Source organism: Rhinolophus ferrumequinum, chromosome 4 (assembly GCF_004115265.2).
Source record: "Rhinolophus ferrumequinum isolate MPI-CBG mRhiFer1 chromosome 4, mRhiFer1_v1.p, whole genome shotgun sequence".
NCBI classification, from domain to species: domain Eukaryota; kingdom Metazoa; phylum Chordata; class Mammalia; order Chiroptera; family Rhinolophidae; genus Rhinolophus; species Rhinolophus ferrumequinum.
This window is the reverse complement of record NC_046287.1, coordinates 44,671,359-44,698,866: the sequence shown is the minus strand read 5'-3', so window position 1 is coordinate 44,698,866 and position 27,508 is coordinate 44,671,359. Positions and strand designations below refer to the sequence as shown.

Sequence of the window (27,508 nt, the reverse complement as noted above, 5' to 3'; positions counted from 1 at the left end):
CCCCAAGAGTCCCCACCTGTCCCGCGCAGGGGGCCCCCATGGCACGCTGCCTATGTCCCACCTCTTCGTTCCCGCACCGCACCGCACAGCACCTCCGGGGCAGCCCTGCAGGGCCCACTATCCTTCCGTCCCACCGCGCCAGCTCCTCCTCCGCCTGCCCCGCCCCGCGCCGCGCCGGACACCCCGCCCCGAGGAGGCGGCCCGGCAAGCGGCCGCGGAGGGAGGCTGGTGGCATGGGGGAGCCGCCACCGCCGCCACACGCACGGTTGCCCCTGTCGAGTCCCGGCGCTGCTCCGATTGCTGGGGCCCGCGGACGCCGAGGGGGTCGCCTCGGGGCGTGACACGGCACGGAGGGCGCGGCCCAGGCTGCGCCGCCGCGAAGCGCTGCGAGCCGCGGGGGGAGCAGGCGGGCGGCGGCGCCGGGATCCGCGGGCGGGCGGGCGGGGCGCTGAGGGCTCACCTGGCGGCGGATCGGCCGGGCCGGACCGCGGGATCAGGCGCGGCGGCTGCGAGGATGTCGCAGCTGTCGCTGCTCCCCGCGTCGGCGGAGACTCGGAAGTTCACCCGGGCGCTGAGTAAGCCGGGCACGGCGGCCGAGCTGCGGCAGAGCGTGTCGGAAGTAGTGCGCGGCTCGGTGCTCCTGGTGAGTGCGGGACGAGAGACAGAGGAAAGCGGGCGGGCGGCCACCTCCTCCACGCTCCTCTGTGTCGGCCGAGCCGAGGTGGATCCGCAGACCCTGCTGGGTCTTCAGGATTAAGAGGTGGTGGGGAAGAGGGGAAGAGGGACGGGAGTTTAGACAGGGGAGAAGTGACGGTCCTGGAGGGGCAGCAACTTTCAGGACCCCGCACTGCATCTGGGGGGGTCCTCTCCCCACTGCTGCCTCTTCCCTCTTGGGAAATTTCCTGACAGTGAGATCGCCATCTGCCCCCTCCCCCCAGTTTACCTCCCTCTGCCAACTGGGCAATTACTCTCTTTTGCCTCCCATCCCTCTCACCGCCCCCTTCTCCTCCGGTATCTGGAGGAGCTTGGCACCTGTAGCCTGAAGGGGTGCAGGGGAGTGGAAACGGGGGCTTCCTCTTCCAGTCCTCATCGGGGTGGGAGATGGCCCTGCGGACCCTTTGGGTGGGCTGAGCTGCAGAAGCAGAGGAAAGGGGTTGCTTATCCTCTTCTCCGCCCCCTTCCAGCCGGCTACCTGAGGTTTGGCCTCCTCTTATGGAGGCTTCGGGGGCGTGATAGGAACCCTTGATAATTTCAGTGTGGTGCCAATTACTACGAAGTTTGGGCATTTAAAGCTAGCGAAGCAAGCAACTCTGAGATTAATCTGGTCGTAGCAGAACCCCTTTAGAGAATAGGCCCCTGGGCGTGAGGGAGATGAAGTTTTAAATCAACTTGTCCACAGCCAGGGCTGGTCCTGCTATATTTGGAGACGCAGTACTCGCGGATCACTTGGATGGTGCGGGAGAGAAGCGACGTTTGAGGGGCATCATGCTTTCCAGGACAGCTGGAAACTTTTAGCAGCAACTTGCATTGTCGCTGGCATTTGTTTCCTTGAAAGGGACTTGTTTGTGGGTGGGTGATTTGTGTTGATTGGAACGATGCAAGAAGATGGGTCTTCGAAGTGATTCTCTGGGCTTTGTGGCGCTGTGTGTGGGGTATCATGGTGGTGGAGTGCCAGGTCCCTTAGTACAGGGGCAGATAGATGCCCTTCTGGGCAGACGCAGGATGACATGACTATTGTGTGTGGAGATTGGAGATGAGGCTTCGCTGATTTCCAAATCCGGTTTGCGCAGTTTGATTTTTCTCTCAATTGCCAGCTCTGCCAACTCACTCCAGATTCCTCAAACTCCAATTAACTTAATAAACTGGGATTTCAGTTTTCTATTTTACTGAAGTTGATTGTAAGGAGTAGGAGTTGGGGAAAAACCAATTATCTCATCTATAATCCTAAATTCTGTTGCTTTGGGTTAAGTAGGACGTTTGCATCTTCCTCACTTTAGCTGATGTGTGTACGTTAAGGGTAAAGCCGGCAAACATCTGTGGCATCTTTTCTGTTTTCACATGAAACTTAGTTCTTTTAACTGAGAACCACTGTCCTCATCAGGGATTTGAAGCAAAAGAAGAGTAAATAAAACTTAGGACTGTGTCATGATTTACAAAGTGCTGGCAGACTCGAACTAAAGAGGAGATACTACTAATACTACCATCAGACTGAGCACAGAAGTACCAACATAGGCACAACACTGCTAATTACCTCATGACACTTTCAATAGTATATCTGTTTTCCCTGGAGACCCGTAAGCATGAACAGCCAGATGACTAGCTGGTATCTCAGTTCCTAGCGTTGTCTCTCTGTGGTCACTTGTCTGATGAAATTTGGGATGAAACAAATACAAAATGCAGGTAAGCAGGCGGGCCTACTCAGGTGAGTGAAAGGCTCCCTGCTCAATGGGAAATGCCGTACAATGGTTCTGCATTACTGAAGAAGGAATTTGGGAAAGCTCATAGATACTAAAAATTACCCATAAACCTCACTTCCCTCACCTCCACTGTCTGCTTCCTCTTGTTGCTCCTCAGTGTAGGCCAGGAAGCCACGGCAGGTGCATCTGCCGAATAGGTTCTGGCTTAGCTTTGTTCTAGAAGGATCTAAGAATGTAACTCCCATCCATGCAGGAGGCAGAGCCACAACCAAGGGCAGGGTTTGGAATCCCGTGGTCCATCAATCTATGCCTGGATGGAAATATTACTCTGCTCTGTCTTTGATGACTTGGGTTAGTGCTAATACAATGCCTCCAGCATAATAAATGCTCATTAAATATTCTTAACTATCTGACTAATAAAGCCATTCTCTAGATGGACTAAAAGAAAAAATGAACAGGATATTGATTTAACTAGCTCTTCCCATGCTTGTAGTATTGATGAGTGGCTAGTAGTGAGTTCAGTAACAACAAAATTAAATAGTTCAATGGGTTAGAAAGGCTTCCATTTAACAAACAGAGTTTAAAATGTAAAAGGGAGATGTGCTCATGAATTTTTTATTGTTCCATAGCCTCATTTGTGTATAGGCTTAGGTTTGTTGACCTTTAAAAATGATTTTGTATTAATTTATTTGGAAAAATTGAAAATAAACAAAAAAGTGGAGAGAATAGTATGATATGAACACTTAGATTCTATTACTCACATTCAGCACTTATCAAGATTTTGCCAGACGTACTTCAACTGTCACTTTTTTCAATTCTTTTTGTGATTGGAGTGCCAGGCCTCCTGTCATTTCACCGCTGTATACCTAGTATGTATTGTTAAAAATATGACTATTTTCTTACATAACTCTAATGACGTTATGATGCATACAACAGTCTGTTGATAATGCTATTCAGATTTTCCAGATTGCATAAGGAACATCTTTGATTAGGCATTTGCTCTAATCAGGATCCAACAACAAGGTTTGCAGGCCATTTCAAATGTGATTTGCTCTTTCATGAGCCTTAGAATTATTTATGATGGAGAGAACCCTCCCATGGAGAGAAAACTCAGGGTCAAGAGTCCTGAGTTTTAATCCTAGTGGTTTAGTAGTTCAGAGCATGGGCGCTGGAGCGCCTGGGTTGTAATCCCAGCTCTATCTCTTATCAGCTGTGCTGTGTTAGGCATGTAACTTAACCTTGCTGTGCCTCAGTTTCCTCATCTCGAGAGTGGAGATAATAATCATACTTACCTTATAAGGTTGTTGGGAGGATTAAATGAGCCATGTAGGTAAACCTCTTAGTACCTGGCACATATTCTTCCAGCTACTTAAATCACCTTGCTCTGACTGAAATCACCTTGCTCTGAAGTTGTTTAACTTCTCTGAACCTCAGGGCTCCTGTTCTATTCAATGAGGGGCTTTTCTGGGTTGTTGCTGTGTCTTGCTAATTTTAGCCAATGAGTGTATGTCAAGGATAAAGCTCACGAACATCTGTGGCATCTTTTCTGTTTTCACATGAAACTGGGAGCCACAGTCCTCATCAGGGACTTGAAGCAAAAGAAGAATAAATAAAACATAGGACTGTATCATGATTTATAAAGTACTGGCAGACCCTTTCTCCTCCAATAGGCTTTGATTCTAAGCTGCTTTTACAAGAGTAGTAATATTCCAATAATATTTACTGTTGGAAAAGTAACTGATGATTTTGAATAATGAAAGAAGAATCCTCACAAGCCCAGAATTAGCTTTCCATGGTTTAGAATTGTCAGGAGAGCAGCACACTCAACATATATGCAAGCTCAGAAGAAAAAGCAGAACTACTTTCCTGAACAGGGTTGAGTTGTGATTGCTGTCGGAGCTCCTGAAGGCATTTTACCTTGGGTCTTTTAGATGTATGACAGACAGCATCATAATGGCCACAACTACCAGGATACCACCCAGCGCCTGAAAAGATCGTTTCTCTGAAAGCTGTGTGTACGTACTGTGACAGAGCTCTTTGCGTGGGTTTGCTGCTGCATGGACTGGGTATTGATGCCCCAAGTCATCTGGCTGCCGGCTTCCTTACTGATCTTACCTCAGTATGTTCAGCTTCAAACTCCCTTCCCATGTCAAGCCCCTGCCAGTGATACCATCCCATGCCCCTTGGAGATCCAGCAATGTGAAATGAAAAGAAACCAAGTCAGGTCATCACTAAATTTTCTTTTGTGTTCCTGGAGGAGGTCAGACAGAAGGTGCGGAATGATAATCTCCCCGAGTATGGACTTGGGCCTTCCTCCCAATTCAGCCAGCTCAAGATTCCAGTATTATCTGAGGTAATGTGAGACCCAAGTGGTGGTGTTCTCTGAAATGCTCAGGTAACGTAAAACCTCATTTTGGCTGTAATTTTAAATCAGATATGTTAGTAAATCAGCAACTGAACTGGCCTGAGCTTCACCTCACTGTCTTTCTCCACCCTCCCATGGAGTCCTAACAAACAGAAATGTCCCCAAATACAGGAAGCGGGGTGGAGGCCCATCTCCAACTAGATAATCAACAACAGGCTCTATTTCTTTGGTTTCTAGTCCATTTGAATATTAGGAGAAGAGAGGGTATTAGTAACGCCTTGAATTTGAAAAGGGAGGGTAGGAGTTGTGAAATCTTTATCCACATTTATTGAGGGCCTGCTCTGTGCTAAGAATCTTGGCTGGATGCTGAAGATATGCTGTTGTGTTAGAGCAGGCCCTTGTCTTGAAGGTTTTATGATCTAAACAGGTGAAAAGGTCAGTCGTCTTTAAAAAGATGGATAACAGTACAATGGAGCAAATTTAAAGGGTCAGATGCCTGCGTCAGGGTCTAGAGGAAGATGAAATGACCAAGAACTAGTGTACTTGGGAAAGTGTTTATGAAGAATTGAACTGGACCTGGAAGATGCAGATATAAGGGAGGCTTCTTTTCCAGAAAAGAATGAGGGATTGAGCAAATGCTTAGAATGCTCAGGTAGGCCAAGAAGGAGCAGAGCCGCTTGGGCAAAGAAGGGCAAATTTTAGGAGGAAGGAGAAAAGTTTTGAGAAATACAGTTGCTAATTTTGGGAACAATTTCAATGATTGGCTGAGAACACATCATAAAGGATTTTTTTTCCTTGTCCTTTTGAAACCTATTTTAGGAAAAAGATTCAAACCAGCCTACGTACATAGGCTTCTTATGGAGATCTTCCCCTGAGTATATTCTTGGGGTAAGTGTGATAGTTTCGTGTCATGCAGACCCAAAGACAGGAAGAGAGGTCTGTGGCATGCAAGAGAAAACCCAGAAACCTCTGTGTGTGTAAACATTTAGGGTATCATGTGAGGAGTAGTTTAATATGGTGGGTGCACCATTCAGTAAATGGTGCTGCATAAAAAATGTTGGAGTCCCATCTTATGTCATATACTAAAATAAATTATAAGTAAATATTATATAAGAGTTACATGTAAAATCAATAAAAGAAATAGCATAACTCATGGGTGAATAATCATATGAGGGTGAAGAGGGATTTTTAAAGCATGAAATGAAAGGGAAAAACTAGTTTGGCCTGGGCTTGGGAAGTGAACTGTGGCTTTGCCACTGATGAGCTGAGGCTTTTGAGCAAGTTACTTCACCTAAGCCTCAGTTTGCTCATCTGAGAATTGGAATTGTTAGGTATTATTAGCTTAGAAAGTTTTTAAAATAAATATTAAATAAGGTAATGCATGTAAAGTACTTAATAGTAAGTGCTTAACAAATGTAAGATTGTATTATGTTAATAAAGGAAAACATTGATTATCTTGATTAACTATATCTGGAGCCAGCGTTTATTGAGCACTTACTATGTCCCAGAGTACTTGAATGTGTTAGGGCTTTACCACATGGGAGGGTAAGTCACCTCAAGGTCACACAGTTGTAAGTGGAGGGTCTGGGTCTTGAACCTGGGCACTGTGGCTTCAGACCACGTGTTCTCAATCACTGTGCCTGCTGCCTTCCCATGTAAACAATCAAACCTCTGTTCTGTATGTCACAAGTACCATAAATATAAAACACAAGCAGTAAGCTTAGAAACACTATTTGTACTCTACTTATCTGTATCTGTATCTCAGTCATAGCATAGTGTTAAGTTTTTAAAAATATTGAGAGTTCTTACAAATCAATTTAAAAAAGAAAAACTCCAGTAGAAAAATGGGAAAGGACATTAACAGGCAATTCCTCCAAGGAATACAATTAGCCAATAAAGAGCAGAAAAAAATGTTTAGCCTTGCTAATAATTAAAGAAACATTAATTAAAACAAGATGCCATTTTGCTTGATAAAGTTGCATATTTGCACAGATAGAAAAGATATTTGTAAGGATGGATGAACTGGGCACTTATTTGCAGCGCTACACCATTCCGCAACTCCAGGGGCCCCATCTGCATGGTATTTTGTGAGAATCAAGTCTCTTGTGTTTTATAATCTGATGAATGACATAAACTTTTTGTAGTTGGTCTATATGTATCAAGGCCTTTAAAATGCTCCCATTTTTGGCCTAGTACGTACTTACATTTGTGGGAATTTCTCCTCAGGACTAACCTGAAATCAGTATAAAGTATCTGAAGTCACAGTGCTGACTGTTCAGGGCAGAAAATATAAAGTACTGAACAACTGCAAAGGTCTTAACAGTAGTCTAAAAAAATTGTGGAACGTGGGCTATTTGTGGTACCATTACGTTTTGTTTTAGAAGAATAATGACTTGAGAAAATTCTTCTATTGTAGTGTTGAAAGGCAGGGGGGTTTGTGGTTCAGTTGAGGGGCTTGGACCTGGCTGCCTGTGTTCTGTTACCCCTTTGCTACTAACCTCTGTGTGACCTTGTGCGTGACCTGGTGTGTGACCCTGCAACTTGGCTTCTGTCCTTCCTGTGGGGTGGCTTCTTAGTCCTCACTCCTTTAATTTGTCTTCAGAAAGTCTGCAACATTTGATATCATTCAGCATCCCACTGACTCTGGGGATCTCCTTCCTCCTTTTACATCTTCACTCTGTCCTCTTGCTGTACTCATCACCCAAAGGGCTTTTATAAAGGATTTCGTCACCATTGGTTCATAGAATTTAGTCTCCATCCTTTACTCTGAAAGGAGCTGCATACCTTCATTGCAATTTTCAAATCTTTATCTCAGTTCTTTTTCCCCCCCAGAGCTTAGATCTGTTTTTCCACTAATCTACCTGATGTGTACTTAGCTGTCCTACCAGTCCCTTATGTTCAGCACCTATGAAACATAAATTGTCACTTTTCATTCTAAACCAGCTGTCCTTTTGCATTCTCATTCATCATTTTCGTGGTCATCGCTTGAAATCTCTAATTCCTCCTTTGTCTCTTCTGTTCATCTCCTTTTGCCTTTCTCATTCCATCATCACTGCATCTATTGTGTTCCATTTCTGCATCAGTCTGCATGGGCTACTGACTCCCAAATCTCAGAGGCTCAAAACAGAAAGGTTTATTTCTCCTTCATACTTCCTCTTCATTGAGGGTGGCTGGGGGCTATGATTTCCATGTCCTGGGACCTGGGTTGATGGGACAGCCACCATCTTGAATGTTGTGGGTCTTTGTTGGGGGGAAGCTCTTAAAGCTTCCACCCAGTTACTTCCGCTTATGTTCCATTGGCTAACGCAAGTCTCATGGCCATCCCTTGCTCTAAAGGGCAGTGACGTGTGTTCCTGACTGTATGCTTGGAAGGAGAGATGAACTCTGGTGAGCAGTACTCATGACTGCTGCAGCCTGTCATCTGCTTCCCTCTGCCTCCTGCCCTTATCTCGGTCCCTGCAGTAGCAGAGGGTAGGAGCCTGCTTCTCTGGGTCTCTTTGCTGCCATTATTACTCTTTCCTTAAGGCTTCAAATCTGAATCCTTAACACACCAGTGCTTCCCACTGCCCTTGGAATAGAAGTGTCTCCCCTTGGACTATAAGGTACTCTCCTTATCAGGCACCACTCTCTCGTTGCTCACTGGCCCGGCTTTAACATTCTCTGGCTGCCAGGCTCTCTCATACCCCAGGAGCTTGGTAGAAGCTCCTGCCTCACCTCCTTGCCTCCTCATCTGCCAGGCCACTCCCCTTGGGCTTTGGAATTGTACTTACAGGGCCTTGGCTATCCACCCAAACTTAAACAGGCCCTGCCTGTTCTTTTCCTTTGTACCAATCAGCACACTTTATATATTTATTTGTGTGTGTATTTGTTTAGTGTCTATTTCCGTCACTGGACTGTTTGTTCACCATGGTTTCTTCAGTGTCTGACTCAATAAATATTTTGTGGATGAATGCATGAATCCGGAAGACTACATTTTACATGTCTCAAATGTTCATCTTTTTGATTCCCCATTGCCCCTAATTTCTCTCCCCTGTACCCGTTTCTGTTTACTCATTCAAGCCTGTCTCCCTCAGATTAATTTTCCTAACGTACAGGTTCCATTATATAATATCATTAATTTTTCATTGCCACCTGATAAATTCGGTGATATTCTTGCACATAATATATTATTTTGAGTCTGGCCCTATGTTTGCTTTAGTGCAGAAAAAGCTGGTTAGGTTGTCAGTAAATCTGTATTATCTTTGCGTAGTTTTTGGAAGCAGCCACACATTTTGATACAAGTGAGATTAATTTCCTTTATAAGGATCATTTGTTTTCACCAACTCGGTAGAGCTCCAGTAGGTAAAAGAACACACTGATTTAACTCTTCTGTTAGGTATTTAGTAACTCATTTATCTGAAAACAAAACAACATAAAAGTACAACTAATAAAAACCATTGGAACTGCTTTTCATTCAGTTGAATCATGAATTTTGTAAGCCATCAAGAAGCACTTGAATGGTGAAATTGTTTCTGTTTCTTTTACATCTTTGTCACTTTTTCTCTAATGGACTCCTTGAGTCCTTATCAGTGAATTGGTAGTGAGGAGACTTATTCTCTGATCAGAGCTTTGTGATGCCAGATGGTTTGTCTGAATCTCCCTGCCACCCTGTCTTTGAAGTTGGCAGGGATAATTCAATTAAGATAGTGCTTAGACGTGTCTGCTTGGGTTAGGTCAGTGCATGTGTTAGGAACACATACGTTTATTTATTATAGATTAATATTTATTGAACGTTAATCTGAAAGTGAGTCTGTAACCAGGTATCTGTGAACTGTCCAGGGTCTCCATTGACCATTTGAAGTTTATTCTCAAACTCTTATGTAAATACTTAGTTTGAGATTCACATACTCTACTTTCATACATTTTGTCTTGACAGAAAATACATGTCCTGTCATGTGGTTATAGTAATGTTCTAAGGAGAGTTGATTCCCATGCTAAATTAGAAAAGAGATTATAAACAGTATATACAGAATGATTCACTTTAAAAAAAGTATAAGCAGTATTTTGTTCATGAAAAACTTTTATGATCTTACAGATGCTATAATAAACCATTTTCTTTTGTTTGAGGAATAAGTTAAATATCAGATGTTTAGTCCCTGAATTCTAGAACATAGAAAATATGCTGGTATAACCAAGTTTCTATTAATAGGGGAATTTTTCTTGCTAGGGATGGCAGCAGGACATAGTGGATAAGAACCTGCTCTCAGACGTTCTAAACTGAGCACTTCTAAGAAAGCTCTTCACCCTGCGAATGGACATCATAACTTATCCCATAGGTCTTTGTGATAATTAAGAGAGCAAATGCATATATAGCACTTAGAATAGGGCCTGGCACACAGTAAATACCCAGTAAGTGCCAGCTTTTGGTATTTAGGAAGGCAACCTACAGGAATATCATACAATCCTTAAAAGTGCTGCTTCTGGAGAATTTATAATGTGGGAAAATTATAATGTTGGGTGAAAAAGGCATAGTATATGGAAATATGTGTGTTCACAAACTATGTAAAAAATAACGTGTGTAAGAAAATGTTGGCAGAAAATACATGAAAAGGTAGGCATATGATTTGTTCTTTATGTATTCTAATACTTCGGAATTGTTTTACTTTCAAAATGAGAGAATAGATAATAATCTGTCAAGAAAAAAAAAGCAATGAATATAGGAGGGAAATTTTGGTGCTACATGTAAGACATTCAAATTAGTGTTTTTTTTAAAACAATTGAAACACCTGATACTATTTTCTTTTCCTTTATTTATTTTTTTTTTAAAGAAGGGCGCAGCTCACTGTGGCCCATGCAGGGATCGAACCGGCAACCATGGTGTTATCAGCACAACGCTCTAACCAACTGAGCTAACCAGCCAGCCCCACAATAGATTTCTTTGAAAATTACACTTGTACACCTTAAGTGCTTATACAGCTGTGCATCTTAAGGTGTTCCTGAACTGAGACATACTGACACATCTTGATAGCAAAAATATTGTTGACTAGTTACTGTAGGAACCCTGCATTAAATGCTCATAGAAGGACAGCCATGTGAAATACTGAGATTTTGCATTTCATAGTTTTATAAAATTCTTTCAAAAAACTATTTTGCTTGAGCCTCTGGAAAATCTAGTCAGACAGGGATAGTTTTTTTATTTCTGGTTTTCAACTTGGGTAAGGTCACCTGGATAATATTTAACATTTTTTTCCTGATCAGATGGCAGGGATTGTCTAAAAGATGTAATTTTAAATTTGAGTTTCTTGGAAATGTGTAAGTTGTTCACTTGAATCATTGAACACTTTTCTGGAAAGTACCATGAATTCTCTGGGTTGATGGAAATTTGTGAGGTGGAAATGAAGTCATACTGTTTTTTTGGAGGTGAAAGGTATTTTTAGAGGTCATCTGGTCCAGCTTCTTAATTTTACAGATATGGAACTTAAGATCCACATGGTTAAGCGATTTGTCTGTGGTCATATAGCTAGTTAGTGTTACAGACAAGAAGAAAATCTAGTTTACTGACTCCTGGTCCAATGTATTTTCACTGACTGTAGGAAATAATTGGATTTACTTTGTTTACACTTGCATTTCATCAAGTATTTTTAGACACCATGATAATCAGATAATATCAGAATATGAAACATCTACTTACACCAGGGATCTCTTCCCTGTTTGTGTATTTCATTAGTCCTAAGCCAGTTTGTAGGTGAAACTGACGTTCCTTTTTCCACAAGCCAAGAAAGGAATTTCTACATTTCTGTTTAAGGGGTATTAGGAGAGAAGAGAGAAAGAAATGAAAGCAACAATTACAGGATTGATTTAAAAAAGATCTCCACAGAAACTTATTGAAAAAGGAAGAATTAATTTAGTAGTCAAATAAGTTATTTAAGGAATGGAAGGTCATGGTTTTATGTACACTTTGGTTAAAATCATTGTGTACCTTGAGAAAAAAACCTTCCCGGGCCTATTAACCTAAATTTTTTTGATGTAGAATAAGTTCTGTTAATCTAGGTCATTTTACCTTGCAGGCTACTTTGTCTTGACTAAAATAAATATTCAGCTATAAACGGCAATTTGCTTCAAATTGTATTGTTACAGAAAAAGTTGCTTTTCTAACTTTGTTTAGAGAATTTATTTTATCTGTTATTCTAACATATTTCTGTTTTCTTAAGTAGAAAGCAGAGTTCCTATGGTGATAGCAGAGGTGCCATAATATTTATAGTATACTAGATTGATTTATAAACTATTACGCTAGCTAGAATTTACAGGATATTTAATCTCTTAGGTTAACTTTTTAAAAAAATTTCCCAGGCTTTTAATATGTTCATTTATCCATTTTTTGTTTTTTTATTTTTTTGTGCTTTTAAGAAAACTTTCTGAGAAAATGCTAATTATGTTTTTTTTCTGGAAGATCAGAAGTTAACTGCTGTTATATGATTTTTTTCTTTCAACTGAAGAATGTGTGCTTTCCTGACTTCTTTGGAGGTGATTTTGTGAAAAACCCAGTTAATGTATTAACTTTTTTTTTTATTAGTGCATGTATTATTTTTAAAATTATTTTTAGTTTTCAATTACAGTTGACATTCAGTTTTGTTATATAGTAGTTTCAGGTGTACAGCATAGTGTTTTGTTTAGACATTTGTATAATTTACGAAGTGATCCCGTCATTAGTACCCACCGGGCACTATACATAATTATTACAGTATTATTGACGGAATTCCCTATGATGCACTTTACGTCCCTGTGACTATTTTCTAACTACCAGTTTGTACTTCTTATTTTTAAAGGAACTTAAAACTGCTTAAAGCTGAGAGAGGCAAAGATTCCTGATTCCGTGTTACTTTCTCCTGGATGAGTTAATACGTATGTTGGGCAGACTTGAGTAAACACATTGGTGTTGAAATTTCCGTAATATGTAAGAGGTAGCATAAGAGAGGAGAGATGACCAATAGTAGATGATGGTTTCTTGAACTCTGGGGACAGTCACATTTTATGAATCACATATCATGGTCTGGAGTTTCAAAGCTGGGAGAGGAAGAGGTTGAAGATTATGGGCTCTGGACACCCTACAGAGTGGGTGGTGGGGGTAGACTTCTTTGGTAGCTATTATGGGGAGCTCCATTTGAGGAAGGGGGTTTTAGAATAGCTTCTAGAATTTGAGATAATCGCAGATGTCTTCTTCCATGGTTTCAGGTGTTAGAAATTGTCAAAAGGAAGACTGACTTCTGTCTCCAAAATGTGGAGTCTTGGTATCTTGGATCTCCTCCACTCCGAGAAATAAACCCCAAAGTAGCCCTACCCTACTTGTAACCTCCTGGCATATTCCAGCGAGCAGTACGTTTCCTGTCGGGAGAATTGGGTTCTGCCTGTGATGCCAACTCCTTTGTCGTCTTGGCCTGGTTTACAGCATTGTGTCACCTGTACAATGGGGGACGTACTGACCAGCCCAGAGAGGATTTGAGCTACTTCTTTCTGACCAAATCCTTTGGTTTGGAGCCTGGCCTGGTGCAGCCCTGGAGCTCACTTCCATCAGCAGAGACCTTTGGAAGGCAAGTAGCAGAGACCAGCCGGAGCCCAGGCTTCTCTGCTGCAGGCTTCTCTGAGATTTTCCACTTGTCAGGCCATGGTGTTTTGTCTTGGAGCCTCCTGAGGATTCAGAGTCCTCTGTTTATCCTTTAGTCAGGATCTTAGTAGCTCTTGAGACATTTTTGAGTTCTTAACGATGACATCAGCAGATAAAAATGCAGTGTTGTCACAATATTTTAAAGCTTCAGTACTCAGTAGCTTCCCAGTAGTCACTGGTCATTCATTTACTCAAACACTAAAGGATAAACATGATTAAGACACAGCCCTTGTCCTCAAGGAGCATGTAATCTGGAGAGAAAAGGAAGCATAGACAGGGCCCAGGGGGCTTTGGGTTGGTGTCCCCCTCTCCTTTGAAAAGATTTTTATTGCAGTTTAACTAGCATATAATATTATATTAATTTCAGGGGTACAGCTTAGTAGTTACAAAATAGCCGTGGTGCTTCCCTTTGAGAATCCTCTGTTTCTTGGTTCTTTCCCACCCCCTGGTGCAAAGACCCTCTAATTTGCAGGGATTTGGGTCTCAGTTATGTCCTTCATTAGCCCCAGAAGTAATATATGAAACATGGTCAATAGCATAGTATTATATTAGCATTTTAAACTCATGTTAAATAATATGGTAGGATATTATTGTAGTTCTTTATGTACTATTTTTGAGGGTACAAAAACTATAAAACCTTTGCTTTCTTCATAACTGAAAATGAAACCAATTTTTGTGGAGCTCCAGATTAAAAATAATCTGAGCTAACTGTGAGAACTGTGTGTGAAAACAAAATTAAGTTTTTATGCAAAATCGTCAGTGACTTTAAGCTCCATGGAACACAGATTTGCATTGCGCTGTTGTCTGGGTTTTTAAGTAAAAGACACTGAATACTTAGCATAGGGGTTTTTGGAGGCAAGGTGACATCCTGCTCTTGCAGTTATGTTAATGATTGCATTACTGAAGTTACTGGTCATTGTTTCTAGAAAAGACCACTTTTCAACTGTGAAGAAACATCTTTATTGCTACATACTAAAGTTGGTTCTTATTTAAAGGTGTATGCACTTAGTTTAGGCTTGATTTTTTTTTTTTTTTTTTTTTTAGTTTTAGTTTATTATATTTTTTTTACTATTTTCTTTTTAGTTTTATATTATTTTTACCCCCTTCTGCCATTAAGGGATCATGTTAATAATCCCCTGGGAAAAGAAATGAGCAAGTATTTAATTGACAAATAAATATGCAAGCATATGTATATTATAAATGCTGCCACATCTATAATATGTTTCCACTATATCTGAATAGATAGATTTTTAATTTCACACACATGCACCGAATTAATTGAGCACATTTGTTGAATCCCTACCTGTGCCAAGCACTGTGTTAGATGCTTGGGAGAACCAGGATGAGTAAGACAGATCCTGTCTTATGGTGCTGAAAGAGTAATAGGGGAGAGAAGATTGCAAAATAAGCTTTATGCACATTTAAATAAAAGACTGTATCATTGGTAAGTCGTAAGTAATGTGGTAAAGGGACTTCAGGAGAGAGAGTACCTCCAATCCAGGAAATCAGAAAAAGCTTCATGATGGAGATGACATTTTGAGCTGAAAGTAGACTTGAGGGATAACAAATGTTAGGTGGAGAGTCCCATGTGTGTGAAGGCCCCTAGGAAGGAAATCCTGGGCTGTATCTGGGAGAACAGTGAGTAATTGAGTCTGGTGAAGAAGTGTAGGGAGAGTTAGGGGTATGCAGACATGGGTCACTCACGGAGGGGGAGGGTGGACATCTTCGTTATGGGTTTTTGAGCTGGAGGGCACCTAGGTTAGAAATTCCTGTGGGAATATGGCGACTGAGTCGTTTGAGCCTAGGTGACTGTGGCGTGGATGGGGCAGAGAGCTGGGGTATAGATATTATTTAGGAGACTTTTGCCATAATTTAAGCAAGAGGTAATGAGGAGGGTAAAGTCAAGAAGTTATGTGTAAGAAGTATTTGGAGATAAAGTACATGGGTATTTGAACCTAATTTGATTGGGTTATTTTTTTATTTGATAAATACCAATAATCCTCGCTTCCCCCACACCAGGGTGAGCTTGGTGTTCCTGGCTAGGTGAGATCAGAAGCCGGAGGCATTAAATATAGGCTTAGGTTTCAGCCCTGCAAGACCTGGAAGGTGGTGATGCAGAAATCTGAGAACTCCCACCCCTGTTACCAGGCCTGGAGGGGAGTGTAAGTTTATCTGGTTTCCCGCTTTCAGATAAACCATTGCAGACAGATGAGAATCTCATCTCCCATTGTAAACCACCACCAGAGAAAGGGATTAGCAGTGAGCTGTTAAGGACCTTCATTTTTTAGAGAATGTTTAGGAGAGAGCAGCCAGCTTTAAAAACCATCTATCTAGTCCTCTTTAAAATACTCAGTTATAATCCATGTGCGCTTAACCATTGAGGCCCTGATCGGCTGCTGCTTTCTCTGCCACTGTGTCTGCAAGGCTGACATTCTGGCTTCATATCAGTGCTCTGGAACGAACTTGCTTCTCTCTCCTCTGTAAGGGAAAAGTTAAAGAAGCCTTTAAAAATGGTAGGTTCATAAACAATTATTTAGAGACAAGATAGTTAGGTAACTTTGTCACCCTTTTTGTGCACATTCCTTGTTTGTGCACATTACTTGTTTTGGGTAAGAGAAAATAAATGTGACTGTTTTGTACGATAGGGTCCCCAGTTCCTTTTTGCATGTGAGCTTCTTTAACATTTCTGAGTATAAGCTGAAGTCACCACATGGATTGATACATTGCAGCTAGAAAAGTGTTCTCAGTTTTCCTCCTCTTGGATTTCTTCGCTTCCTATAACCATAGATCACTCTTCTTTGAAATTCCATCTTCCTTTGATATCCAAGTACTGTTATTATTACCTGGTTATTAAGCAGTATGGTGACAGTGGTCGTAATGCGAACTAGTTTTTCATGTCTTTTTCTTTCACTGTTTTCCCATTCAGCTTCCTACTTTGCAAATCCCCAGAAGAATGGAGACCTGATGCTTTGCTCCTTCCACCTTCCAGAGAGTCTAGCTACTACTTCTATTTCAATGACTCATCTCCATGTCTTTATTTCCAGCCTTGCTTAAGACATTTGTGAGGGTCAGGAGATATGTTGGGGAAGGGATATGATGAGAGAAAAAGGAGGAGGATAAATGAGAATTTCCCCCAATGGAAGAAGACCTGCAGGTCTTAGTGGAAGGCTTCAGAATAGAGCAGCACAGTAGGAAGTGAAGATGTGAAGATGTTGAACCTCCATTTCTTGCAGTAGGCGGTGCTGCCCAATGTGAAGTCCATGGGCAAGAGTTTGTCTGTGAACTGTTTATAACTGACCTACAATGAGATACATATAGACATTGAGAGTAAATGTTTAGAAACCTTTAACAGTGTGAGAGGGCAGCTTTAGGACTGTTGAATCTAGTAAAAATTTGGGACATATATTTTGCAAATCTTCGTTTTATTTATTAGTTGTTGTTCTTCTTATTATCTTGTGTTTTATAAAAGTGTTGGTCCTCAGTGAATTGGGGGAGGAGGTGGACGTTTACCATAAGAAGTTTGGGAAGGCCTGTTGTAGGTTTCCGGAGATGGTAATTGGGGATGTTTTCTTTGAAGTTGTTGGTTTGGGCAGCAGGAACTAGGGGTGCACAGGCTGGGAGCAGGGAGGTGCTCATCTTAGCACCTGAGGGAAAAGGGGCTCCGGTGAGCTGGAGTCTTGTGACTTGAGGGCGTTGTGGGTGGAGGACAGTGTTTGGACACACAGTGCCCACACCCAGGTGAAGCCCAGCCCCGTATGTGGTAGGAATGTGGATATAGTCGTTGCCCCTTATTTGTTCCAAGACCTCCAGTGGATGCCTGAAACCGCGGATCGTACCCAATCCTATACGTGCTGTTTTTTCCTATAGATATGTACATACCTTTTCACTTAAAGGAAGCACTCTATGGCTTCTCTTTGGCACGTCCAAAATGCCAACATCACGACTCTTGGTCTTTGGGGCCATTATGAAGTAAAATAAGGGTTCCTTCAACACAAGCACTGCCAATACCAAGACAGTTGATCTGATAACAGAGCCGGCTGCTAAGTGACTAGTGGCTGGGTAGCGTGTACCGTGTGGATACGCGGGACAAAGGGATGATTCACGTCTCAAGCAGGATGGAGCGAGATTTCATCACGCTATTCACAATGGCGCACAATTTAAAGCATATGAATTATTTACTTCTGGAATTTTCCATTTATATTTTCGGGCCTTGGTTGACTGCTGGCAACTGAAACTGCGGAAAGAAAGAAAAACTGCAGACAAAGGAGAACTATTATATTGTCACACCATATTGCCTTGCTGGCAGGGCTTAGGCTGTAAGGGATTCCCTGCGGTCTGACTAGGGGCTATTGGACCATCACCAGGGGTGGTGTTTTTGGCTCACGAGACATGAATAGGGTGTCACATTTTTGTGTGCCCTAAGCTTGCTTTTCATATTTTATTTGTCCCTGCTCTTTCCTACTTCGTCTCTGCCTAGACATACTGCGCAAGCGTTAGTGGTGATTCTTTTGTTTCCCAAACTCTTCCTTAACATTCTTTTCACATGAAGAGTGCTTCCCTCTTTAGATAGTTTTCCTAGAACTCTTGCATTCTAAGTCATGCACCTTTCCATTGGCTTTTTCCGAATTCTGTCACTGGTCTGACAGTGGCTGGTTTTTCTTTCTGTGAAAGGTGATGCCCTGACTGGCGCCCAGCACACAGTAATAGCAGCAGCACAGATTCTGGGGTCCTGGGCTGGCAACTTCATAATTCTATCTTTTCCACCCAAGCGACAGGATATCAAACCACTGAACGGGCATGGAACTTGGCTGCCTGCCAAAGGAATATTTGGGGAAAGAATGGACCAGCTTTTGTTTCTCTTGCCTTCTGTGTCACCTTGGGGTGGATTCTGAAGGGATGTTTTCCCTCACAGGACTAACCCATTCGGTATTGAGAAAGCAGGAAAGCGCGTTTTCCTGTTACGAGCAGTGAACAAAAAGCAAGCAGCGGATGGAGATATCCTGTTGGAGAAGGGTTGGGGGGGTGAGTGCAGACAAATGCACCTCATTCTTTCTGTGTCTTTAAGGAATATGAGGAGATGGGAAGGAAATCAATCACTCTGCAGGCCAAGTCAAAATGGGTTTCCTTTTATTTATGGTGCTTAATAAGAAGGTTAGAAGTATATGCTTTGTGATTTAAAAACTTGTCAGATTCAGAGATGTATAGCACATGACAAATTAGAAAAATGAAACATTTTTTTGTTTCCCATGAGGTCATTCTAAGTTTGCTTAGGATGGGGCAATGAACTGTGAAAGTAAATGTAAACTCTATCCAAGTTTTATTTATTTTTAAGTTTAAAAATCACTTAAAATGGCAAATTCTTGCTGAATTAGATTTACAAGAAGATGGCTTGTCTTGTACTCTTAGGGGACCATTCCTTGGTACTTGCAAAAATAACTTTTTCCTCTCTTATTACAAGAACAATACATGTTTATTATAGAAAAATTAGAAAACACATACAGGCAACTAAACAGTACAGGAAGGGTCTGGAAAGACATGGAAATGGGACATTAGAGCTGTGTGATGAAGGAGGGCAAACCAGGGTCTTCTGGGAGCAGTGGGGGTAGAACAGGGTTAGGGCAGACCTCCCTGGAAGCCCCAGGGAGCCTGCTTTGCCTGCATGCCACACCTTCAGTTGTGACTTTATACATTTGAGGCTGGCCTCCCCAGTCTGCCATGGGTCTTGATCAGACCATTCTAAGTGTGTTTAGAGCTAGAAAACTGAGTAATGACAAGTTGTAAGGCCAGTTAAAAAACTCACTGCAGTTCACATCTTACCAGTCAAGGAGAAGGCGTGCTAGGCAAGGAGAGTTTCTGAAGAGACAGATTTATATCTATGAGTGAGTGAGCATTGTGTGTTTGTGTGCGAGAGAGAATCTTTGAGAACTTTGGCTATAAGGGAGATAAAATATAAAAGAGAAGATGCAGAAGAGTACTTTTGGGGGGGCAGGAGGAAATGGACAAATGGCTTTTGTCATCCATCACCGTCTTCGTGACTCTCCCATTCCCTCCACATCTTGCCATATTGCCAAATGCTTAGGTGATCTGTGGAATGAAGAAGCTTCATTCCATTGTTTTCTATCAGTAAACATTACAGAACCGCTGTCGGAGGTCACACTTTCAGTCAATTTTAGCTCATAAAGACAGTAAGAGAAATCTTTGTAAGGCATGGGATTCAATTGTCTTGGGCTTTTTTGTGTGTGAAAACATATTTATCATCAAACCCACTAGCCATTTTATTGTAAGTAATATAGGATTAACATATAAAATGGAAAATGTAGGGGCTTGAACTGGATAGTCTATTGATTTTGGTAACTTGTTAATGGACAAATACGAGTATACCAAGGCTATGACACCTTACCAAGCTGCTTGTATAAAATGCTGCCAATGTAAGCGCATGGTGGCAAGTTCACGAACTTAATTGTCAGACCTCGTATCCAGAATGTATAAAGAACTGTTACAACTCATTTATAAAAAGACAACTCAGTTTACAAATGAGTAAACAGTCTAAACAAACATTTCTTTAAAGAAAATATACAAGTGGATCTGTTCAACATCATTAGTCATCAGGGAAACTTGTAACTCAAAACCACAATGAGATACCACTTCACACCCACTGGGATGGCTACAGTCTCAAGACAGGCAATAACTTTTATTTGTTACTGTCGCATTGGTAAGGATGTGGAGAAATTTGAGCCCTCATACACTCCTGGTGGGAATGTAAAATGGTGCAGCCACCTTGGAAAACAGTTTGGCTGTTCTTCAAAACGCTAAGTATAGAGTTACTGTATGACCTAGCAGATCCACTCAATATCTAACAGAATTGAGACTATATGTTCACACAGAAACTTATACATGGATGTATAAACCAGGATTTTCTAGAGAAACAGAACCACTAGGAACAGATTTATTATAAGGAATTGGCTCACACAGTTGTGGAGGCCGAGAAGTCCCGCAGTCCGCTTGCTGTCTGTCAGCTGGAGGCCAGAAGAGCCAGTGGTGTAAATCAGTCCAAGTCTGAAGGCCTGAGAAGCAGGAGCAGCGAGGGCGGGAGAAGATCAATGTCCAGCTCCAGCAATCAGGCAGGAACGGCCAAAGTCTTCCTTCCTCTGCTTTTTTGTCCTGTTAGCCTCTCAATGGATTGGGTGATGCCCACCTGCAATGGGGAGGGCAAACAGGTTTACTGAATTCACTGAATCAAATGCTACTTTTATCCAGAAACCTCCTCACAGATACCCAGAAGTAATATTTAGCCAAATACCTGGGTACCTGTGATCCAGGCAAGTTGACACATAAAAAAATTAACCATAGCAGTAGATGTTCATAGTGTCATTATGGATAATAGCCAAAAAGTGGAGAACCCAAATGTCCATAACTGATGAATGGATAAACAAAATGTAGTATATCTATAAAGTGAAATGTTAGCCATAAAAAGTAATGAAGTACCGATACATCCCATAACATGGGTAAACCTTGAAAACATGCAAAGTGGAAGAAGCCAGACATAAAAGGCCACATATTGTTTGATTCCATTTATTTGAAATGTCCAGAAGAGGCAAATCCACAGAGACAGAGAGCAGATTAGTGGGTGGCAGGGACCGGGGAGACGGGGAATGGAGAGTGATTGTTAATGAGTGTGGGTTTTTTGTTTTTTTTTTTTTTTTTTTTGGAGTGATGAAAATTAGATTGTTGTGGTGGTTACACAACCTGTGGATATATAACACCACTGAATTGTACACTTTAAAGGGGCGAATTCTCTGGTATGTGAGTTATATCTCAAAACATTTTTTAAAAAGTGTGAACTTTATCCTGAGTTTGTTTGGGAGTCCCTGAAAAATTTTAAGCAAGATGGTGACATAGTTGGATTTGTGTTTTTGGACGATCATTCGGGCTGTGAGGAAAGCAGCTTGGAAGGGGTAAGACTGGAGGCAGGGATCCCATGAAGAGGCTGTTAGAGTGATTGATACACGTGAGACACTGGTGGTTTAAATTGGGAAATGGCAGTGGCAATGACACAAGTAGACAAGTTCAAAATGCAAACCTCATAGGGTTTGGTGACTGATTAGATCTGGGAGGGAGGAATCAAGGATGGTGCCTGTATGTCCGCGTAAGCCATGGGGGAGGAGCGAGCAGGTTGAGGAAGAAAGGTGTCCTCAGCGTGCTCCCAGCTGGACCCACTGAGATGTCCCTGAACCAGACACATAGAGGTGCTGAGTTGATACAGAACTCAGGAATCCAAAACCTCAGGGGGGTTGTTAAAAATGCAAGTTCTTGGGCTTGACTCCAGACACATTGAATGAGAATCTGATCACGGTGGGCCTAACCTAACATTTGAGGCCTCCAGTGGATTTCCTTGGAGAGGGTGTAGAGGAGACGAGAAGTGGCTCCATCAACATTTACAGGCCCAGTAGTGGAAGAGGAGAGCTTTCAGGGGTCTGGGCCCTGAAACCAGAGAGGTTAGAGGCATCCAGGAGAGTTGGGGTGTCAGGGAAGAGTGTTTCAAAGCGAGGAGGTGTCCGGAGGTGTCATAAGCTTTGAGAGGTAAGAGATGCAACGTGTGCATTGGATTTACCAACAAAGCAGTGACTTAGGTAAGGGCCATGGATGATGCAGACATATCCACAGAGCAGGGCTGGTTGGGGCTGCCACCTGTGGCCCTTGGTTCCTCCAAGGGCTGGAGGCCTTGTGCTGATAGGCAGCACGAGCCAGCGTGTTTTTCTTGGCTCAGCCCCATTCTGTGGTGTGGCCTCAGAGCGCAGTAAGCGCTTCTGCGGCCTTCAGTGGGCCAGTGTTTGACCAGGGTGTGTGTGGGGAACCCCTGGTGACTGGCCCAGGTCTACGGGACTTGTAGAGCTGAGTGGGGGAGGGGAGATGCAGCATTAGGGCAGAGGGTCCCACGGCCCCCGAAACAAGCAGATGTCCCATCTGGTTCTGCACTTGGCCTAGTAGAACCCAGCGCCCTGCCCTGTGCCCCCTGCACTGTGTATGGCAAGGTGTCATGTACTGTTACACTGTAGTCTCAGTCACGGAGTTGGGGCATTTCATATTTTTCTTGGTTTGCTGGTGATGCACAGTTGTGAGAGCGATACTGTACAAATACTTGGAAGTAATAGCCACTCCACCCCACCCCTGATTCTGGCACATTCTTTAGCCTTTTGAAATACTGTCTAATAAAAGTTACGTAACTCTCTTGGAATTGTAAATCTAAGTCTCACCAGTTTTCAACATAACAAAGTTACAGTGTATTATCTGTAGAAGATCAATGTGAATGGTAGTTCAGTGTGTGTCAATTACCTTACTGTCTAAGCAGAGTGCTTGCTGGTCTTTCAACTGTTGTGAGCCGGTCGGGAACTCCCGGTCTGCTTATCTGTGTTTTTGAAACTGCTGTTCTTTAAGGAGGGGATAGTTATTGTTTCAAAGAGCTTTGAAGCTGTTCCACTTATAAATTTATAATTTGCACTTTTAACCTCTATTTTATAAGCCACAGTCAATTTTTTCTTTATTAAAGGCAGCACGTTAGTGTTATGGAAACATTTAGGTGTTCAAATAAATATTATTCTTTCTTGGGGGGCATATTGTGCAACAGCAAGAAGTACCCTAACTCCAAAACTGACCCTCAGTCAGTGACTTAGTACAGAATTCAGAGGTGAAAGGAAAGCCTAGTCACCCAGATCTGCCAGGAATTCCCCTACCTGAGTGAGCGGCAGGGTAATTGTCTAAAAGCTAGGGTTTAAAAATACCATTTTTATTTCTGTTCCATGCTTCTGTATCTTGTGCTTCAAGACTTCAGGTAGAAAGTGTCATCTCCTAATATTTTGAGATTAGTTCTTTGGGGTGCATGCTAGGAATTCTGTGTATTAATTTGGACTCTTGGTTGCAAGTGACAGAAACTGAATCCAAGAAATATAAGTAAAAAAGGGGACTGTATTTTAAGGACGCAGGGTTTCTCCCAGAGCCCAAGGGCAGGGATATAATTAAGGTGTATGAGGGGGTTCCTCAGCTTCCGAGAATCTCCCTTATCTCTGCTGCTCTCTTTAACTTTTTGAGTCCTTTTCTCCATGGAGATTCCTTTTCTTTGCTTGTAGTCTATATGGTGGGAAATGGCTCTCTGAGAGTGTAGCTTTCTGGCAAGAGACTGGTCCTTCTCTCAAGTCTGCCTCTACACCCCCAGGGAGGAGATCTGGATTGGGTCTGGTGTCTGCCCCTAGAACCTGCCCCTGTGGCTGGGACCATCAGTCACTGTAGGAATGTGGCTTTTGGGAGCCCCACTGCTGTCCCTATGGTCACACAGGGTTGCTGCCTTTGTCAGAGTGAGGGACTGCTTCTTGGCTCCAGAGAAGAACCCCTCTGGGCAGCCTTTCAGCGTGTTCTGGTCTGAGTGACCCCCACTGCCGTGGAGGGGTGCAGGGAAAAAGGGAACTTCCAGAAAAATGGTGTCTTATGGGGAAGGGGAAGTGCTAGGCAGCCACCCCAACAGATACTCCATAAAGTTTATTTTAATTTCGAAAAACGGATTTAGGGAGGAACATTTGTTGCCTCAAAACATAAATAAATCCATTCAGAAATGACTTTTGGATTGCTCATTTCTTTGTTCTGGATGGTGAGGAGCTGGTTTTACTCAGAGCGAAGGCTGGACCACACCTAGTTGAATCATTACAGACGTAACATCTTCTTTCCCCACCAAAGTTAATGTGCAAAATATTAGTTATCCTGTATAACAGTTTACCATATCTTTATAATACTTTTGAATATTTAGAATTTAAATCTCCCTTTGATGATGTTTCAAATTGAGATTTGCTGCTTTAAAAGACAAGCTTACTGACTCTATTCCGTACGTTGTACTCTACATTCTGTCACTCCATATATATTAAATTATAGTTGACATTAATTATTACTGAGCTTCGGTGTATACTGCAGTGGTCAGGCATCTACACTGTCAGAACTGTAACAGCTGTATACAATGTCAGCGGGGTAGTAGATCGGGGGAGGGGGATTATCCCTTTGTGACGGGTATAAATGTCTATTATATGTTTTTGTACATCTGAAACTAAAAAAAAAAAAAAAAAAAAAAAAAAGACAAGCTCAAAGCAACTTCATCTGCACCATTTAAAGTGCCAAAACAGTCAAAAAAAGAAGCTAATTGGATGCCCAGGGAAGCTGCCTTGCCTGTCATTAGTCTGTGTGGCAAAACAGAACGCCCAACTGCATTTTCAGAATTATTTTTTGTATGCATAGTCTAAGAATGACCCCAAAATATATTTAGTGCTTTTTATCAGAATTTTCCCCCCAGGTAGATACTGTGCTCATTAAATTGGAAGAAGACTTCAGGAATTCGAAAGTGTCACTTGAAAGCATTTGGTGTGCAATACAAGAAGCAGACTAGATTCTGTTCCCTTCAGTTACAAAGGCACTTTTGTTACCAAAACCCCATGTCCCTGCAATGGTCGTGCAGCCGATCCTTGGTTCTGACTGTGCTTTTGGAAAGCTTGGCTGATTTCGGAAAAAGCCCGGATGCCTTGGAGTAAGAACTTAAAGAGGCCTCCGCTCCTGGGTCTAGTTGCTGCAAACTTTCAGGGTCTGTTTGGAGCTGCACTCACTGTATCTGTTATCTGTCTTCAGTTAAGGCTGGAGAGAGGCCGTGCAGGCTTAGTCCTTTAAGAAGGCTGGAGAAAAGTTGACTCTATGCGTAGTAGTAATTAATGTAATTAATTATATGGTTTACATCCCATATCATTGCATATAGTTTTCCATTAAAACCCAGTTCCAGATTTCTTGTGCCTCGTTTCCTGCTCTGCCCCTTGGTTTTGATTGTCCACAGTTGATGGAGTGCTTGCCAGCCTGCTTGTCTCTTCTCATCTCTCCCATTCTTCTCCAGATAGAGAAGCCCAGCCGGCTTTGTCATACCAGGTGCAGCATTGTCCTGCAGTCGACCTTCTTTCATTCACTAGAATATCCCCAGCCCAAACCAACATGCCATTCTCCCCATCCCACAGGATGTTCCTCACAGGCAGTCCCCTTTTCCTGCTTTTTTCTACAGATTTTGTTGTAAGTTTCTAGAAAGCTCCGTTAGTCTTGATCTTTAGTGGAAGGAACCCCACACATCGGGCAAATTAATATTCTTTTTCATATTCTGTTTTTTGGAACTGTTATTGAATTTCAAACTTACACAAAAAGGCAGTAGAACCAGGAAATCCTGCATACTCTTTACCCAGATACCCCGGTTATTTACTTTAGGGCAGATTACAGTGGTACCTCGGTTTTCCAACATAATCCGTTTCAGAAGACCGTTTGAGTTCTGAAACGTTCGAAAACTGAGGCATGGTTTCCCCATAGAAAGTAATGCAAAATGGATTAATCTGTTCCAGACCTTTAAAATCAACCCCTAAAACTGCAAATTTAGAATGAATTTTACTATCTAATGATACCATAGATCCATAAAATGTACGGTGTTCGTAACCCAAAATGTTCGTCAACGGAGACGTTGGAAAACCAAGGTACCACTGTATTATTGATCATCTGGATAAAAGTGCCAACTAGATAATGATTTCTTCTCTACTCTAAATCTCTCAACTTCTCTGTACTTTTAGGCTTTTTTTTTTTTTTTTACTCTGCTTTGTATTTGTGTACTTCTGTGTGTGTTATGTGTCATTGAATTGGCTCCCACTCCTGGTGACCCTACGAATGAGTGACATCCACAATGTCCTGCCCTCAGCAGCCCTACTCAGCTCCTGTAGTCTACTGCTAATGACTTCTATGGAGTCCATCCATCTCACATTTGCTCTCGCTCTTTTCCCGGTGCCTTCTCTTTTTCCTAGCATTATTGGATTTTCCAAAGAATCCTGCCTTCTCATAATCAAGCAGTATTTAATGTTGTATCCTTTGAAACTTCTAAGGCAGTGCTAGTGAGAACCTTAATAAGTTGTTGGATGCAATTATGATTTTTCTTACTGAGTTGAGTTTCTCCACTCAGCTCACTCATGCAGCCATTTCTCATGTGTCCTTTGTGTGCCAGGCTGCAAAAATAAGTGAAGACATTGTGGGGAGAGGAAAGAATCCTGGTGCTTCTTTTCCGCCGTGCTGTGTGTGGCCTTGGGGTCAGGAAGGGGGAGGAAGGTGAGGCACCAGAAGTGGATGAGTGGGACAACTGGCTTGCAGCGGGGATGGTAGCCTGCAGATAGCCAGAGAGCGCCATTCCTTCCTCCTCCAATTGTTTTTGTTTTTTAACAACTTATTGAGTTATAATTCATGTATCATACAATTTACCCATTTAAAGTGTGCAGTTCAATGGTTTTTGATGTATTTATTTTTGAAAATTATGGTAGAATATTAACATAAAATTTAGTATTTTAACCATTTTTAAATTTTTAAAAATTGTGGTAAAATACATAAAACACAAATTTACTATATTAGCCATTTTAAGTGTGCAGTTCAGTGGCATTAAGCACATTCCTATTGTTCTGCTACCATCACCACCATTTAGTCACAGACCTCTTTTCATCCCGCACAACTGAAACTCTGTACCTATTAAACAGTAACTCCCCACTCCTCCAGTTGCTGTTACCCTATTCTATTTTCAGCCTCTATGAATTTGACTTTTGTAGATAACCTCATAGAGGTGAGATCATACAGTATTTGCCCTTTTGTGAATGGCCTATTGTTACAGTGAAAGACACATTGCCATTAATCCCCCTCAAAATACTCTTCCTCTCCTCTCTTCGAACACACTTATCCCATCATTCTTGCCACTTTCTGAAGGAGTTCTGAAAGGAGTTCTGTTTCGTGAGTGTCTTTAGTTGAGCTATCGTGGCTGCCTCAATATCCTGAATTAATTCAAAAAGTTTACCTTTTCATGGTCATTTTGACTTTGGGGAATAGCTGGAAGTCACACGGTGCCAGATCCGGTGAATAAGGTGGATGAGGACACACCATAATGTTTTTATTTGACAGAAATGGCCATACCAGAAGTGATGTGTGACATGGAGCCTTTCTGTTGTGATCACAAAATACGGTGAATGTTGCTGCCGAGTGCCATCCAATGGAAAGGCA

At 42.1% G+C, this 27,508-nt stretch overlaps 1 protein-coding gene across 4 annotated transcripts in view; it reads left to right on the top strand.

The window, feature by feature from the left end:
* The first annotated feature begins 460 nt into the window (after window positions 1-460).
* DOCK9 (dedicator of cytokinesis 9) overlaps window positions 461-27,508 on the top strand; it is a 257,537-nt gene continuing 230,489 nt past the window's right edge. For all 4 annotated transcript variants that reach the window (XM_033105052.1, XM_033105055.1, XM_033105054.1 and 1 more), the window contains exon 1: window positions 461-643. In XM_033105052.1, coding sequence (XP_032960943.1) covers window positions 515-643 — 129 coding nt within the window. In that variant the 5' untranslated portion in view covers window positions 461-514. The remainder of the gene's footprint in view (window positions 644-27,508) is intronic.